The sequence below is a fragment of the Platichthys flesus genome, chromosome 8 (genome assembly GCF_949316205.1).
Source record: "Platichthys flesus chromosome 8, fPlaFle2.1, whole genome shotgun sequence".
Classification (NCBI taxonomy): Eukaryota; Metazoa; Chordata; class Actinopteri; order Pleuronectiformes; family Pleuronectidae; genus Platichthys; species Platichthys flesus.
The window spans coordinates 13772970-13790129 of record NC_084952.1 but is presented as its reverse complement, the minus strand read 5'-3'; the positions used below and the strand labels follow the sequence as shown (position 1 = coordinate 13790129).

Below are 17160 nucleotides of genomic sequence, written 5' to 3'. Positions count from 1 at the left end.
TGTTCCTACCACCATCAGAAGTGAGGTTTCTTTAATGCCAAGAGACTGGAGAAGGCTTTGGGCTAAAGACTGCAGCACTCAGACTGTGATACCTTGTGAGTTGGAGGAGTGTTTTTTTTTTTTTTTTTTTTTTTTTACAAGGTTGTCGACGTCTTTGCTTCTTCCTGCCTCGGCGTCAGCAGTGTGATCCTACTTGGTGTTAAAAAGCTTCATCAAAGCTGCTGCTGCTGATGAGGAGGAGCGTGATGATGATCATAGCAGCGGCAGCAGCAGCCCTGGTGTTAATTCATTCAGTTAATTCATTTGCCTTGAAGGAGAAAAAAGGGATCAAATAAAAAAAGCTCCAGTGTTGCTTGGCTCAGGGAAAAAAAGAGTTGGAGAGCCGGAGCGAGAGCGAGTAGAGAACGACTTTGGTGCTGCTGCTCTCGGATGAAGAGAATTAGGTCCGCTCTAGCTTTGCTATCTCACTCGCCCTGTCCACTGTTGTCCTCCTGTTTAGAATAACTTTACCTCTGTCTTTTTCAGAGAAAGGTGGAAAGATAGGGAGAGCCTTAGAGCCCCTTGCAGGACCCGGGCACTCCTTTTGTGCCAAATCCGGGCCCTGGATTTAAGAGCTGTGTCCGCTTGGCTGAGCATTAACTGAGGCCCGGCACACAAAGGAGCAGCTAGCCTTTTTCCTGCCTCCTGCTTTAAAGGCCGATAAAGAAAGAGGAGGAACAGATGGAGGTATGAGAAGAAACAGAGAAAGGGGAGGGGAGAGGGTGGACGGACGGACTTAGGGCTGTTTAGTTTGAAAAGCAGGGGGCACCAACTCGTGGCCTCCCAGGTAAGAATGGTGAGAGACCCAGGGGGAGGAAAGGGAGGAAGGGGGGCCAAAAAATAAGCGAATCAAACAAAATAAGAGTGATGACAATAAAAGGGAAAAACTCTAGAATGGCCATAAAAAAAGAAGAAAAGACTGGGTGGGTGTCACCGGATGGCCTTCTGTCAAGTTGTCTTAAGGGTCATACCAGTGTGACGCCCAATTCTGAGAGAACACACAGGCCTGCATACACACACACACACACACACACTGACACACACAGACATGAAAGTCACACCTGTGATGGGGACTATTTTTTTGGGGGAGGGGGGTGGGGGATAGAAAGTGGTTAGAGAGCTTTTAAAGATTTAGAATTTTAAATAAAAAATTGAAAAATATAAATATCCTGAATGCATTTTATAGGTCTTGCTAAACCCTAAACTAGGACAGCATTTTAACTTTGAAAAACTGTAGGGTTGCTGAGCCGACTACACCTTGAAAAAGAATCATCCCTCAGTCCTGCGAGGAGCGCCGACTTTTTCTGTTCAGACGATTTAATTTATTGATGATTATTTGTGACGGGAAAAGTATTTTACCAGATAAGATAAAAAGCGTTAAAGATATAACTTCACCACCTTAAAGCATTAGCTCGGTCTACCAACCATTTAGGCCAGAGCCATTTATGCATGCAATATGAACTGTGGAGCCACTGGAGTTGTCAAAAAATATCAATGTTTCAATTTATCAATTCTGAATTGGAACATTTTCAATATGGTCATTTGCTTTCGTGCCAGCTCTTTAATTCGTCCTGAGGGTTACACAGCTGGTCTCTCTCTCTCTCTCTCTCTCTCTCTCTCTCTCTCTCTCTCTCTCTCTCTCTCTCTCTCTCTCTCTATATATATATTTATTATCTCTCTCAAGCACACACTCGCACATAGAAAGTGGAATGTGAAGAAGGAGTGATCTAAGTTTTCCCACCACAGCTGAAATGGTTCGGCTGCTCTTGCAAGTTTTGTATCATCTGATCTGTCTTTTTAGAGCACTGATCAAACTGCAAATATCAGATGATCAGTGGATCAGAGCATCCATAGTTTGATAAAAGTGCAATGTTAGGAGTGTAATCAGACTGAACTGTGTTTTTTACAAACTGATGGAAGTACTCTAATCAATTTGATGAGCAGAACCACAGTGGACATCAGCACTTTGTGAGTAGAGGTGCTACGTCAAGCTGCTTTCAGACATAAACTGAACTCGGGACATTTTTCCTTTAATTTTTCATTCATTCCGTCATTTGCTTCAGACATGTTCCAGCCCCCTTTTAAAATGTCAGAGGGTTACCCTTTGAAGAGTACAGCTGGAAAATGTTTCTAACACACAACAGATGCAAAACTGGAAATAAAAACAATATAAAAATCTTTAGGTGTCAGACATGTAGAAGACGCTGACAGATATGTGAACTTGGAACCAGATTCAAGAGCTTTGGCCGACGCAGACGCCATCCCTCACCTGAATCTTTTAGAAATGTTACTGTTGTTGTGAATGGGTTAAGTGAGAACAACTTTCAAAAAACATATACTAGGTGAGACTCATTGAACTAGTCAGTGTTACTGTTCAAAGATATCGCATGATCACTCTGTGCTTCACTTTAAATTATATTTTATACACTTGTCGCTAGTCAGGGAAAGTGATCTCAAAATGTTTGATGAACATTTAATGATATAATGTGCTTAGTTTCACATTAATTCAGTGTTTCTATTGTTTGTTACTTAGTACTTCATGTTCTCATCACATATTTAACTCTACTACATTTCTCTGGCCACTGTGGATACTTGTTACTTTGGAGATATAAGGTTTAGGTTTTTGATGTACATAAAAAGAAACGGTCAGTAAAGTTAGCTCCACTTTAATCAGCTGCAACATTTTATTGCTGCTTAGATTTAAGTGTGAAATCGAATTCATATATATAATGTGTAAAAAAAGAACTGAGTGGGAACATTCAGCCTCCATAATAAGTTTTAATCAAAATGTTATAATTATGATGAAACCTCTCTGTGCTTTTACTGAAGAAAAGCTTTAATAATTTTTACTGTAGTAAATGTTGAAATACTGTATATGTATAAAATACTTGGTTATTTAACATAAATAATTGCAAACGTCAGACATGAAGTCCAGAAAATATCTGGAAAATTGGGTTGTGTTTCACATGTGATGAACTCAGCAGGACATTGTCTGGGTCGGACGTCTTCACAACAACAGAAAATTCTCCCGGGCAATCAGGAAGCAGGACAAGATGCATGAATTCTTCAGTAGAAATCACATTTTTGTTTACAGCACACCAACACCAGTGTTGACCCTAATCGCTGTAAGCTTCCGAATCTTATCTTTCCAAGTTGACATCTTTGCTTGTGTCTTCTTCATGTATGGCTCCTCTTTCATCCTGAGATATTAGTGACGTTTTTTTGATTTATTTTTAGATTTTGCATCCGTCGGGTGTTAGAAGCTCTCACTGTTAATTCTCCTGACATTTTCCTGCTGTATTCTAACGTGAGCTCCCTCTGCCATTTTATGGCCCTTAACTAGAGAACTGGTACTTTGAGTGTCATAAAAATATCAAACTGAGCTAAAGAAGTTTACACACGACACATACGCATAACTGACACACAAACATGTCGATGTTGATTGTGCAACTAGCTGTGCTAAGCTAAGTGCTTTCGAAATTCAATGAAAGGGCGGAATTCATCCACACCTGGTTGGAGCTTGAAAGGTCTGCTGCATTTAAACAAGCCTGTAAGCAAAACAAGAGCGGCAGGAGTTAACAATCAGACATCCAGTGAGAACACTGCACAGATAGATTATTTGACATTTAGATACAGTCAGTTCATTACATAGAATTTCCTATTATGATTCAATGAAGCTTGTTATTCAGAGGTTTTGGAAAGACGGTCTGCAGGGCAAAAACCAAAAGGCCTCACATCTGTTGAACAATAGGTCATGATTCCCTCCTCTGTGTGGACGTTCGACCTTTTCAGCCCCACAGAAGCAAAGACCCACTGCTTCACTGAAACGCACAGTCACAGGGTAATAACGGCCATTAATTCATTCTGCACACTAATGTTCATCTGCAGGCAGTTTGAAATGTCCTCTCTGCATACCTTACACTAATGGTTTAAGCGCTCAACATGTGCACATGTTAATAAAATGACAATTTAAAAATATTTATCCTCCGGCAGCATGATAAAATGTGGCTATTACGTCCACAATTTTTGCACCGTGTGCAACAATGATAGCTGTTGTTGGGTCGAAAACTGCTTGTTGGGGGAAAAAATGCTTGTGCAAAATCAGCATGAACGAGCTGGTCTGTTAAGTTTCTGCCTCATTAATCAACAAACAGAGGCAGGGACTGAAAAACACAGGATAAGGGACATACAGAGATTTCTGTATACCTGATATGATCAGGTAGATGCAATTTGATTGGTGCATGCAAGTCCAACATATTTGATTTAGATGGTTTGAAAGTTGTACCTCAATGCCACTAACAATTCTATTTTACTGTCTATTATTTGCTTATCACGACAACCTTTCATCTGATGTACTTCAAACTTGGTTGATTTGTTGCTGAGGATTCTGAGAAATGAAGTGTGGACTGATAAGTGCTAACGACCTCAGGTTGAGGTTGAGGTCTCGAGAACCACTCTCAGGATCCTCAACAACAAACCCATTGAAGAGATGAGAGGTTGTCGTGATAAATGAAGGACAGAAAGGCTATTTGCAATAACATGAACATCTGTAAGTGTCATCTATAAGTAAAAGGTGCACAATTTGATTTAACACTTTTCTGATCATGACTTTTTACCTTTAACTCTGCCCACAAGTAGACTAAGAGAATGAAGACACCTGTGTTTTTTCCGACCTGTTATGTTCTAGGTGAGGCTTAGCGTTGGTTGGATTTCACTGAAGTTTGTAGCTATCATTCAAGCTTCTGTTTGAGTTTATGTTTTGGAAACAAGTCTGGAGTGAGACTTGTTCTTCTCACCAATGATTGGATCATGTCCCAAGAGCATAGCATGCTTACTCAGAGACAAGGGTAGCAGAGCGGAGCCCCCTTTCCTCCCAAATACCAAAACATGCACAAAAGAAGACAATAATAGATAATATCTATTACAGGGATCATGTCTCAGCATCAATTTATGCTGGACACAGATGAAAAAATATCAACTCCTAAGAATAGTCAAGATACCGACTCCTCCAACAAAAAGAAAAGCTAGAAGAACCAATAATTGTATCTGGTGTGGAACTGTGAAGGAAATGTTTGCAAAGATGAACTTAGAAGCTCACTCTAACCCTACACACTGCCAGTTCCACAAAAAAATGATTTTCTGAGTTTGGTGAGGAAGAAAAATCGTAACTGTTCAGAGCCCTGACGTCAACCCTCATTAAAACTGCTTTGAGATGTCATGAAACATCAACTGACATCCATTGGAAAAGGTTTTATATTCACATTAAAGGTATAATGGTATAATGTCCACACATTCTGACCATGTAGTTAAAACTATATGTACGTTTAGTTTTTCAAAGAGAGCATTTCATAACCAAACAGCCTCGTGTGACCATGCTCTATAGAACTGCACGGTGCCAGAGCCCCACTGCTTAGAGGACTAGATTGTCACGTCTGGCCCTTAAAAAAAAAAACACAAGAAAATTGTGACACACATACACATTCTTACTCTCAGTTTCACACACATGTTCAGAAGACGCACATCTGTTCTCTCCCTTTAATACTGCTGCTCGCACGGGCCCCATAGCACATTAACCACAACATCCTCCTTCACACATAAATCCCTCATACATCCCAACATGCTCCGCTAGCTTTCCATCTCGCCACCCCACCCCACCCCTCGCTGTTTCAGGGGAATATGAGCCAGTAACCGTAACATTGGGGTGGGAAGAAGGAGGAGGAGGAGGGAGTGTTGATGTATTGTGGAACTAAAGCAACCCTGCCGATCGATAATGTAAACAGGAGCAAAGAGACGCGGTAAATAAGGCAGACTCCTGACAGAACTGTCTACCTCAGGTGACGGAGAGAGAGAGAGGAGAAGCAAAGAGGAGGAGGGTGATGGAAATATCTAATAGGGGAAAGGGGGGAGAGAGAGACAAGGATGCAGGGGTGCACAGATAATGGAGGGATGAGAGGGACAAAGTAGAAGAGAGAGGGACAAATGGAAAAGGGAAAAAAGAAGGAGATGGGAGGGATGAGCGAATGAAAGAAGGGACGGAAACGAAGTGGAGGAGAGGGTAATGGGGGCGAGAGGTGGGATGGCTGGATGAGGTAATAGTGATGGAGGGAGGGAGGGAGGGAAGAGAGTGATGACAAAGGACAGAGAGAGAGTGAGCCAAAGATGGAGTGAGAGGGAGGAAGATATGGAGGGGAGAGGAGATGAGGAAAGATGGAGAGAAAGTGGAAAAGAGGAAATGGCCCTGGTAAACAAAAAACGGAGGGGGGGAAAACAGATGACTGGTTTAGCAATGAGGACAAATCACAATGGCAATTATAGATTACAATTAAATTTTACCAGAAACCGTGTATATATTTGTTGTGGGTGTGTGTGTGGGTGTGTGTGTGTGGCAGTGACATTTAGCAGATGACATGTAGATGAATGACCACCAAGTGACCCACTGTTGAACCGACCACACAAGACATACAACAATGTGCACCCACACAAGCACATGCACATGCACATTCACACACACACGCAAACACACAAATGACTGAGTTGTGAACCCGGCCACCGCTGAGTACACCGCGGATGTGTTGGCAAGGCTGACCGGAGAGCACAAACTCGCTGTGGGCTACTCGAGTATACTGGAGTAATTTAGGGTAAAGACGCACACACACACACACACACACACACACACACTCACCACGACAACGTAAACAGTCACACAACTCACACACAAACACGTAGACAGCAGATATGTGCCAAACTGTAATATTATGTCCACAATGTACTCCTCTCCATTCATGCTGTCCTCTCCTTAATGTCCTTCCATGCTTCACTGCACGTTTGACTTCAGTAATTAAACTCATGTGTCCGCGAGTGTTTTATCTGCTCCGTGTTTGAACTAATTCACATCTTCTAATCTGCCTCCGCTGCTATTTAAACAGTCATCTGCAGCATCCTCAGACACTATAAATAAAAATGTTGCTGCTCACCAAGTGATGAATCACAATAGTGATTCATTCTATAGCCAGTCCCATGGAAGCTCTTTCATTTTCAGTTTTTAACCCTTCGTTTTTTTCCTGATGTGACAGCGTAATAGAGGTTTTTCTTAGGCTCTCTCAGCAGCTTCAGAATTGTACAGCATTTAGATTCGGGGTATTTTAAGCTGGTATGGAGTTGCCTTGTTTATGACCAGTGCTTCTAATGAATGGTAGATTCAGAAAGATTTTTTCACCAGAACATTTGAATAATAAGCAAATCTCTTAAAAAAAGCTTTTAAAAATTCAAATGAACATGAGCTAAGCATGGGTTATTCTATGATATGACGTTATTACTTAATCATCCTGAGCAAGCTGTCATTAAAAACTAATAACATTCATAGTTTCTGCAACTGTTGTGAGAAATTGTTGATAAAACAACTATCAAGCTAAAATGCCATAAAGAATCATAGCCTCCAGCTTCTAAAATAGCAGATTTTCTTGGTCTTTTAAGATTTAAAAGATACACGTTTTGTTGATCATTTTGACTCTCACACAATTATGTGATTCTGCCTAGAATCATCATTTCTGGATAGCAGTCGATCAGAGATGGGTTTTATTAGTTCCCAAACACTTCTATAAAAACGTCCCACACAATAAATATCGATCAAATCAATTTGGTCTATAGAAATATACATGAATGTACAGTTAATATTAACAATTTTAATAACCCAGGGATTACTCTACACCGGTCACCAAGTTAAAGCTGGAGAAAGAGGAGTTTCACATGCTCTGCTCTTTTTGTGGATCCACCTCCTGTTCATGAGATATGAAATAAATATTTAAGAATAAGCCTTTAATGATCTATGCAATCAGAGAATATTATTGTGTAGTAGCCTTGTCAATGTGCAGGCTTTGAATGGAACCCTGACTATTCTCTCTGTGTGGGTTTATGCTCTCAGACTAAGTGATTTCTCAGGGACTGCACTCTCCTTCATCAGCGAGCATCTTGATGATGGATTGTCACGTTATTCAAAGTTTCTGAGGACTCTCTCTTACCAGTCGGTGTCGCAGACTTTCATACAGTGTATGAATGCTGTGTGAAGGGATAAAGTGCTGTTGGAGGAATGTGTGCGTGCATTGGTGAATGTGAGTTGAACTTTAAAGCTCTTTAGGGTCTTTTAGGGTCTGTGTCTGGCTGTTGTTGCTGTTGGGGTATATGTTCATGCTCATCGGTGTTGTCTTCAACGATATGCATGTGTTTTACAGAGGAACAAATTTTCCACTGTTCACTGCTGACAGTCAAAGTTAGGGACTAAACCCTGGGGAATATAGTGGAGCATTTAGGGGCAAAAGAGCTTGGTGTAATTTGGTGGAGACCAAAACAGAGCTAAAAGGTCAGTGCTTTTTTGTTTTCCATAAAAATATTGGCTTAATGTGTAAAGTAGCAACTGTTGTTCTAAAACCAGATTGTACACAGGTTTTCATGATCTGGATAATTTTAAGCAAGTTGGCCTTTCTGATCGGTATCAATTGAGGTTGTAGTGTATTTTTTTTTTTCAGTCTATAGAGTGGAACCACACACACAACCAAGAAAAAATGAAATAATAAAAGAGCCCCTTTAACTTTTGTGATGTGATTATAGGCATGAAAATCCATTGAAATTTAATAAAACATTTTATTCAGTTGCCTGACTAGTGTTGCTACCTCAGGTTAGTTTCTGTCATTGTTTGAACAAGTTTCTATAAAATATGTATCAAAGAAAGTAATGTGTTAAACATTATAGAACGTTATCAGAATAGCTCTTACCACATTCATCTTTAAGGAGACAAGTATTTTTAGATTAAAGTTGTAACCAGGTTTCCTTTTTCCCAGAGAGTTCCCTCTCTTCCAGCTTTGTATCTCAAATGCTTTGTTATAAAGAAAAAACACAGTACAACAGTTTTCTGGCAGCAGGAGCTCTGGTTCACTGGCTGGCCGTAATGAGCGGATCCCGCATCGCTAACCAAATATCCTCCATTGATTGTGGTTAGGTGGCAGGATTTCCTTGTCAGTGGCTACAGCTTTAAGAATTTTAACAACAAACAAGCCTGTGTAAAGTGTTTGGGGAGGTGTACTGGACGCGTGAGCAGGTTTCATGGTTTTGTCATGAATTTCTGATTGTGAGTGGGATCACCGGATTGTGTTTGAGAAAGTCCCCAACTCTGAGTTAAATCTCTCTGCCAAATGGTCTCCGATCCTCCAAGGGTTGGATTAAAGAACTTCCTCCGGCCGCCGCCTTCTGCTGCGCAATCTGCGGCTTATTAATTGTGTGTGCTTGCATTTCTGTGTGTGTGTGTGTGTGTGTGTGTGTGTGTGTGTGTGTGTGTGTGTGTGTGTGTGTGTGTGTGTGTGTGTGTGTGTGTGTGTGTGTGTGTGTGTGTGTGTGTGTGTGTGTGTGTGTGTGTGTGTGTGTGTGTGTGTGTGTGTGTGTGTGAGAGAGAGAGAGAGATGGAGAGGAAGAGTGCTTATTTAAAGTCCATCTTAATACAATCAATAATTAGACTCATATTGTCTTGAATTTTGAAAGAGAAATATTGCCCAGTAGGGTAATGCCCTATTTCTGACTCCGTTCATTTCAGGATTTTCGGTAGGGGTCAGACAGAGGAACTCCTGCCCTTCAATGATTGTAATGTTGTGTAAATATTATCAATAGATATTTCCCTGTCCTGTTTTACTGGTAATTGTCGTTTTGTTTGAGAAGTAGGCAAGATTCTGTAATTCTAAGTAACGCACCGTGAGGCATTAGCCCCCCGTGGCCACACACAGTGGGTCTGGAGTTTGCCTTTTACATGTGAAGAACCCAGCAGGAGACCCGTAGGTCAGACGTGTTCACAACCAAGGGAACAAGTTCAGAGCATTAAGCCGAGAGGGGGTGCTTGGTAGAAAATGCAGGAGGCAGGACATGACGTATAGATTCTGCTGCAGAAAGCACCGCATCTTTGATTACAGCACATTGACACCAGCATCGGCCCTTATCGCCAGAGGCTCTCATATCCTGATGTTTTTCCAGGTTGATATCTTTGTCTGCATTGGCTACATTGTTTATCACCTATTTTACAACCCGAGATATTAGAATTCCTCTAGTTTCATGTTCGTTGCATGTTAGAAAGATCATCATGTGGCCACTCACTTGATGTGAATTTTTTGTAAATGTTCCTGCTGTGGTCTCTCATGGGCTCAATAAGACATTTTCCAGACATTTCACGAGAGGGGGGGCAGAGAACGTGCCAGAAACGTGCAAAGCAACTGACTCGAACATTTGTGTTCTCACTCAAAGCCCTTATGGGAAAATTCTGGAAAATGTCCACACTACAGCTTCAGTGAGGTTATGTGTCAGATAAAAACCTTCTCCTAAATGAAGGCCTGGCTTCTTGACTGATTTGGCTGCTGGGTGTCAAATCTGGCATTACTGCAGCTCAGTCCAGTGGCATCACAAATCTGTCTCTTGAACCAAGACCTGAACTTTTAGGATTTATCTGTAAAAAAAACGAAACAACGCTCTCCCCAGACGTTTTCACACCTTGAGATCTTCTTAGAAAGAAAAGTCTCAATACTAGATTGAATGTTTTGGTGGAATTTTTCTGTGTGCGTTTTGAGGCAGTGGTCCAACTAGGTTTTATCACACCGTTGGGATTCAAGCTGAGAGCAACACGCTGAGCTTCATCAGAATGTGTGGTGGCGTTGGCGTATTCGTGCAGAGGTTGGTTAAACTCCATCTCCACTGCAGCTAGAACCTCCACACTCACTTTCTCTTTGTTAGGTTTTCTTTCCCCTCTTTCCCTCCCTCTCTGCCGTCAATTCAACACACTTTATTTCATTTACGCTTAATTTATTTAGTTAGCACGACTGAAAATGTTTTCAGACACAAAATAGTGAATAATGAATTAGTTTAGTGTTTCAGGTGCTGACAGAAAAACATAGGTTATATAATATTGCAACGAGCAATTAGAAACCTTAAAAGACATCTGAGCTGTAAACCTAATGAGAGGCACAGAAAAAGCTTGTTTTGTGTAGTACTAGCCACACTCTTAAAGCTTTTCTGTCAGATCAATTTAAAAAAAAGCGAGTCGAGAGAGCGTCCTTGGCATCCTGATACATCCTCTGGCAGCCAAGCCAGAGGTCATCAGGCTAATTGGCTCACAGCTCCCAACAAACCAGCAGATTTCCCAATTTGGACACCAATCTACTTTTTCGGACAGTTAACTTTATAATTAATGACAAATGCCCTGGACATTCAGGTGTTTCAGGGTTTCTTTCCCGGTTGTATATTTCAACATTTTTATTTGAACCCAGCATTTCAACAGTTGACAGTGGTGCATTTATGTCTTCAGTACGAAGGTGCTGTTAAAATTATACATTTAATGATACCAGTGAATAAATAAATGTCAAACTCAAGAATCCCTCCTGTGTCCAGAACATTTAAATGAAATCCTATGTGGGAGCCGCAGGATAACACAGATCAGAAACTGCACAGTTACCTCATTCCCATTGGCTGTACATTTTTATATTTTACAATTTAATTAAACACAAATCTGAATCCATCTTTGCTGACCCCCCTTTCCACCAGATGAGTTGCATTAATGGCTAGTAAAAGTTTAATAATGAGTCAGACCTGTGTGATGTCAAGCCTACTGTGTCCTCTTACAGACCTTAATCAACAATACCAAAAAAAAAAGTACTAAAAAGTTACACTGGCTTCAGACAAAAGGACGCTTGTGCAAAATGTACTGTGTTCAGAGATTCACTCTTAAATTTGAGGGTCAAGCGGTGGCGAGAGCCAATCCCAGTTGACATTATTCAAGCGGCAGAAACACCCTGGACTGGTCACACTTCCGTTCACAGCTATGGGCAATTTAGGGTCTTTGATTACCTTAACCCCAATCTGCATCTCTTTGTACGTTGGTAGGAAGTACACAGAAAAAATACTCAGAGACAAATCCGGAAAGAAAAACGATCTATATAGTTCAAGAGACTTTCTTCAGACCTCCATGTTGAAGTTGTGGTGAGACATTGATCAGGGCCAGGATATAAAAAGCTTTGAGTGTTGCCAAGAGCACATTGGCCTCAATAACTGTGAAATGGAAGAAGTTTGGAAACGACAGGACTCATTCTAGGGTTCGGCCTACAGTTTGAGTGAAGGGCCAATCTTCACTCAAACCGAGGACCTGTTAGAAGGAAGATTGTCTCAGCGGTGTTCCATCATCAGATTTGTGGATTACAAGAGGCTGGACAGAGGCTACTTTGAGAAGAGAGCATGCGGCTGCCCTCTTATGTTTGTAAACACTATTTAAATGACTCTGAGAACATAAAGCAAAAGATTCACTGGCCTGATAAGAGGAACATGTTACTCTTTTGACGGAAATCCAAGCTCTTGTCCTTCACCTGGCTAATAGCACCCTCCGCTGTGGGATGGTTGTGGCAACATCGTGCTTCTCAGTGGTACAGACGAGGGGAACAGGTCTGAATTTATGGAAAAAATAATGCACTTAGAGATCTTTAAGGAATATCACTTACAGAGTTGATCTGAGACTGGATCCGATGGCTCACGCCAGACAGGCAAGACATTGCCGGAGTAGCTTCTGGACAAATCTCTGACTGTTCTTGAGAGATCCAGACAAAGCTCAAGACTTAAACCTCCTAAAACATCTGTGAAGAGTCCTGGCATGGCAGCTCAGACACTCACCATTCAATCTAACAGAGCTTCAGAGGATCTGTCCGGAACAATGGGATAAACCGCCCAAATCCAGGTGTGCAAAGCTTCTCAAGACTAAACCAAGACGAATGTGAGCTGTAACTGCTGTGAAAGAGGCTTCTACAAAGTAACGAATCGAATTTCTGAAAGATTACAGTTTTTAACCAATTATTCGAACCCACATTAACTTAAAAACATCGCAGGTTACTGTATGTGGAGTAAAAGATAAAATGGCATCACAGTTGTACAAAATTGAGGGAGCCTAAATTCTTTATGGAACCATGGTAAATCAGGTCTGATTAACAGGCTGTTCCAGATCAGAGGATGCTAATATGAAAATGAGACTGTTGCCAACCAAAACAAAGTCGACCATTTCAGTGATTACAACTGGGTGATTTTAGAGTCTAGCAATGTGCACTTGTGATATTTTGACTACAGAACATGTGATCTTCATGAGGGGTGACGTGTGTGCAAAACTTTCAGTAGATTGTAAACATGGTAGCCAAGTGTCTATTGATGCACTCTACTGGGTTCAGGGTTAAAATGTATGTTTTTTTAAAACACAACAATTAATTTCCACTAAACTTAATGGGACATTATTAGGGCCCGAGCACCGAAATCGGTGTGAGGCCCTATTGAATTTGTAAGGATTTTTATTATTATTATTATTATTTAAATTGTTCCCTTTCCTCTTGTTTGTTTCAGTTGTTTTGTATATGTTAAAGGAAATAGCCAAAGCTAAAGCTAAACCCCATGGCAAGGTTCCTCAAGTTTCTTAAATACCTCAGCAGTAGTCAAGACGATGCCTCCAGGCAAACATTTGCATAATACACACCTAGCAGTGGCCAGCATTTCTAGTAAGAAGTGGTTAACCAATCCCAACCTAAAACCAAGTGTTTCAGACAAAGGATAAAAAGAGAATATGCAGCAATTGAGGACAGTTTAAAGAAAGATCATTAGATCATTAGAGCATGTAAACCTTTGCAAGTAATAGCCCCAATTAAAATGTTGAACCTGATTTTGGGAGAGATTAACAAGGTTTCAGTAATAAATACTGAATAAATGCTTGACTGACTGTATAAACTCAGGTTAGAGAATATTTAATTTTTATTTAATTCATCATCTCTCCATCTCTCTCTCTCGGCAGATGTGATCCACACTGTGGGGCCGATTGCTCAAGGTGGAGTTGGAGAGGAGGAAAGGAACGCTCTGAGGTCATGCTACGAGAACAGCCTGAAAGCAGCCACTAAAAAGGGTGCACGTTCTGTGGTAAGAAAGACGAGATGAAGGGATGAAAGCGAGAGAATGAATGAGAGCAGAAACCTGAGAGATTACATTTAAAAAGAGAAGGACGGGAACCTGTGAAGACGGGGGGCAAGGACAGTGTGACAAGTTTTAACAGAAAGCCGAGAGCTGAAAGAGAAGTGTCGGGATTTTTTTAACTACACACAAACAGTGTTAACTCGTCTGAAGCTTTTATGAAACTCATCAGGAGGGAGGTTTCACAACAGAGCGCGGTGTTAAAGTCAAAGAAAAACACTATAGCAACACAAAATTAACTTCAGAGCGATGCGGGATGAGAAAGGACTCATGCAGGGTGTAAGAAGAGAGAGACTGAATAATTAGATTTCATCTTAACACTTAAGGCCGGTGATTTTCCAGTTCAGGGTTCTGCCGTACAAATCGAGTTCGACTGGACTTTGTAGCTGAGCGGCTCTTTGTGCTTCGGCGGTGGAGAAGCATCCTAGTTCTGCATAATGAGTCCAGCAGCCTTGACTTGTTGCAGCTCAAATACTGCAGGTCATTCAAACAGTTTTAGAAAGACAGCTGCATCCAGCATCACCACAGGCCAAGCAAACAGCCCAAGACATGAAAACAGATGTTACTGGAGATTAAAATCAAAACGGCAACCGTGCGAGCAAACAAAGTCAAGTCAAATCTGATTTATTTATATAGCACATTAAAAAAACAACAGGAGACACAAGACATTCATTGTGCTGAAGGCACACAGGCACGTCAGCCAAACATGTTGATATGTTTCAACCTTATTTAACCTAATTTCAGCCCAGCAACAGTTTGTGTGTGTTTTTTTTAAATAACCCCCTAAAGCTTTTTGTCACTGGTTCACTTCCATCGAATTCTATGTTTACCATTTCTCTTGAGGAACTTTTGAGTCATATCTGCTCTCACCCTGACTTGCCAGCTTCAAAGTCGGGTTAAAAGAACAATTCTGGAGACACAGAGAGCATCCTGGCATCTGCTCGTATCCTCCCATGTTTGACAGCAGGTTGAGAACCTGCCAGATTTGATTTTGTTTGAAGTCTCCTGGTTGCATGAATCAACCCTGTGCCAGGGATGTGGCATGGACCTGCCTGATATGGAGTTCAATGACTTCAAGTTATAGTTGCTTAGATTTCTATTTTGCCAATCCTCTTTTTGATACAGTTAATCCATTGTGTCTGTTTACATTCCGTAACGGCCTCTCTATTCAGTTGTTTTTATTGTTACTGTTGTACTGTCTTTCCTGAGCAGGTTTTTAATTACCCACACACTCACACGGGACTCACAGGAAACGATGCATGTCTGTACTTAAGTGTTACTGTTTGTAATTTTATGTAATTGATCCAAACCTCCTAATCTCCTGATGGCTCCCCTGGACCATTATCAGAGGTGTCTTAAGTTACTGCTAATGCAAACTCAACATCACTCCTGCTGCTGCTTCAGACTAGAGGAGAGGTTCAGTTTTTCTATTTTAAACAATCCCCTTATGCCCTTTTTTAAAGTTATTTCTATATTTCTGTAGTTGTTCCTGCTGACTCTGTAGATAGTAACAAAAACAACTGAAACTAAAAACATTCATTTTGAAAAACACAGTCGCCTGTTACTTAACGAAATCTAATGTTAAAGAAAGGGGATCCTCGATCCACCCCTTTGATCTTTGTCTTTCTTTACCATTGTGCCAAATTTCATGGAAATCTGTTCAGTAGTTCTTGTGTAGCCCTGTTGACAAACAAACAAAAAAGTGGGAAGGGGTTCAAATACAACTCCCTTGGCGGTAGAAAGAGCATAGATTAAATGGTATGAATTACAGCTTGACCTTTTTGTTACTGAAATATAATAACATACAGTAAATAAATGATTGTTTCCTCTCTGTTGGTCAGCATATCCATCTTTTTAACTACTATAATAATGCCTGGTTGTCACCACTGACACTGCTCTAACAAGATAATCAACAGTTTGGACTTTAAGTACAAGTGAAAATCAGAGGTCTAACCACTTTGTCTGCCATCTTTTCTCTGCAGGCCTTCCCCTGCATCTCCACTGGAATCTACGGTCAGTGTATGTGTGCGTCTGCGTGCAAGTGTGTGTGGATAAATGTGTGTGTGTCTCATCCTCAGACCAGAACAAATGCAATGCAATGGGTGACATTTCCATCTAGTGTGTGTGAGTTAGTGCATGAGCGCATGTGTGAGTTACTTTAATTTTCTTCCTTTTGTGCTTCAATTGTTTATTGGTCGCTCTGGGCTTTAAACTCAAACTTGAGTTTTTTTGTGTTACACAGAAAATCCATTTTGGTCCAACAACTGTATATCTGCGTGTCTGTGTTTATGCGCTGTACACACTGGCTGTGTTTTCTGTCGAGTGCTTGTTTCCAGTATCAGTGTTTCTGTTTAACCAGAGTGCTGCGCCGCCCGATGCCACTTGTCACAGTATCTCCTGCCGCCCAGAGGTGGTTCTCTGATTAAGGCCCTGGATTAAGACTGGCAGATTAAGATAGATTAGACCAGAGATAGTGTCAGATTGACTGTAATCCCCCTTCACACTGGCAGGAGAGAGAATTAAGGATGATGCTTAAGCACTCCCCAGGGTGGACCCGTTGACAACACACTCTTCCATAGCTTGAAAAGAGGAAAAGGCCAAAGCTCTTATTGACTCAGTGAGTTTCCTATGTCTTCCTGTTGTGACTGTGAATTTCTCTTTCTGTCTTCTGGAGGGTTTTGTTGCGCTAAGCGAAACTGGAGCATAACAAAAGGTTATCTCATTTTACTGGAAACAATATAAATAAAAATGTAAGGACATAACAAAATTCATGGGAATAGAACACCACCTAACAGAACAAGACAAAACCAAAATAAGAAAAATAACATAAAAGCAAAATGTTATAAACACATGAAATCAATTAAAACCTCTGACAAACCATGTAATAAAGGCTTTACAATACAAATAGGTTTTGATCAATGATTTTAAAAGCAGGTTAAGTTTGGAAATCTTCTCTGGAGTTTCAGAGCCTCTTGGTCCTGATGGCAACAACATGGTCACATTTAGTTACAGCCTTGATTTAGGACCTACCAGCAAGTATTGGTTGGACCATTTGAAATTACTGCTTGAAGCATCAGGAGTTAGGAGCTCTGTAAAATAACAGGGGGC

At 40.9% G+C, this 17160-nt stretch overlaps 1 protein-coding gene across 5 annotated transcripts in view; it reads left to right on the top strand.

Annotated features, from left to right (window-relative positions):
* macrod1 (mono-ADP ribosylhydrolase 1) overlaps nt 1-17160 on the top strand; it is a 110992-nt gene that overhangs the window by 81074 nt on the left and 12758 nt on the right. For all 5 annotated transcript variants that reach the window (XR_009921714.1, XM_062393583.1, XM_062393584.1 and 2 more), the window contains 2 exons: nt 13880-14001; nt 16035-16065. Coding sequence is in view for 4 of the 5 variants with exons in the window: in XM_062393583.1 (XP_062249567.1) it covers nt 13880-14001; nt 16035-16065 (153 nt within the window). In the remaining variant the exon portion in view is untranslated. The remainder of the gene's footprint in view (nt 1-13879; nt 14002-16034; nt 16066-17160) is intronic.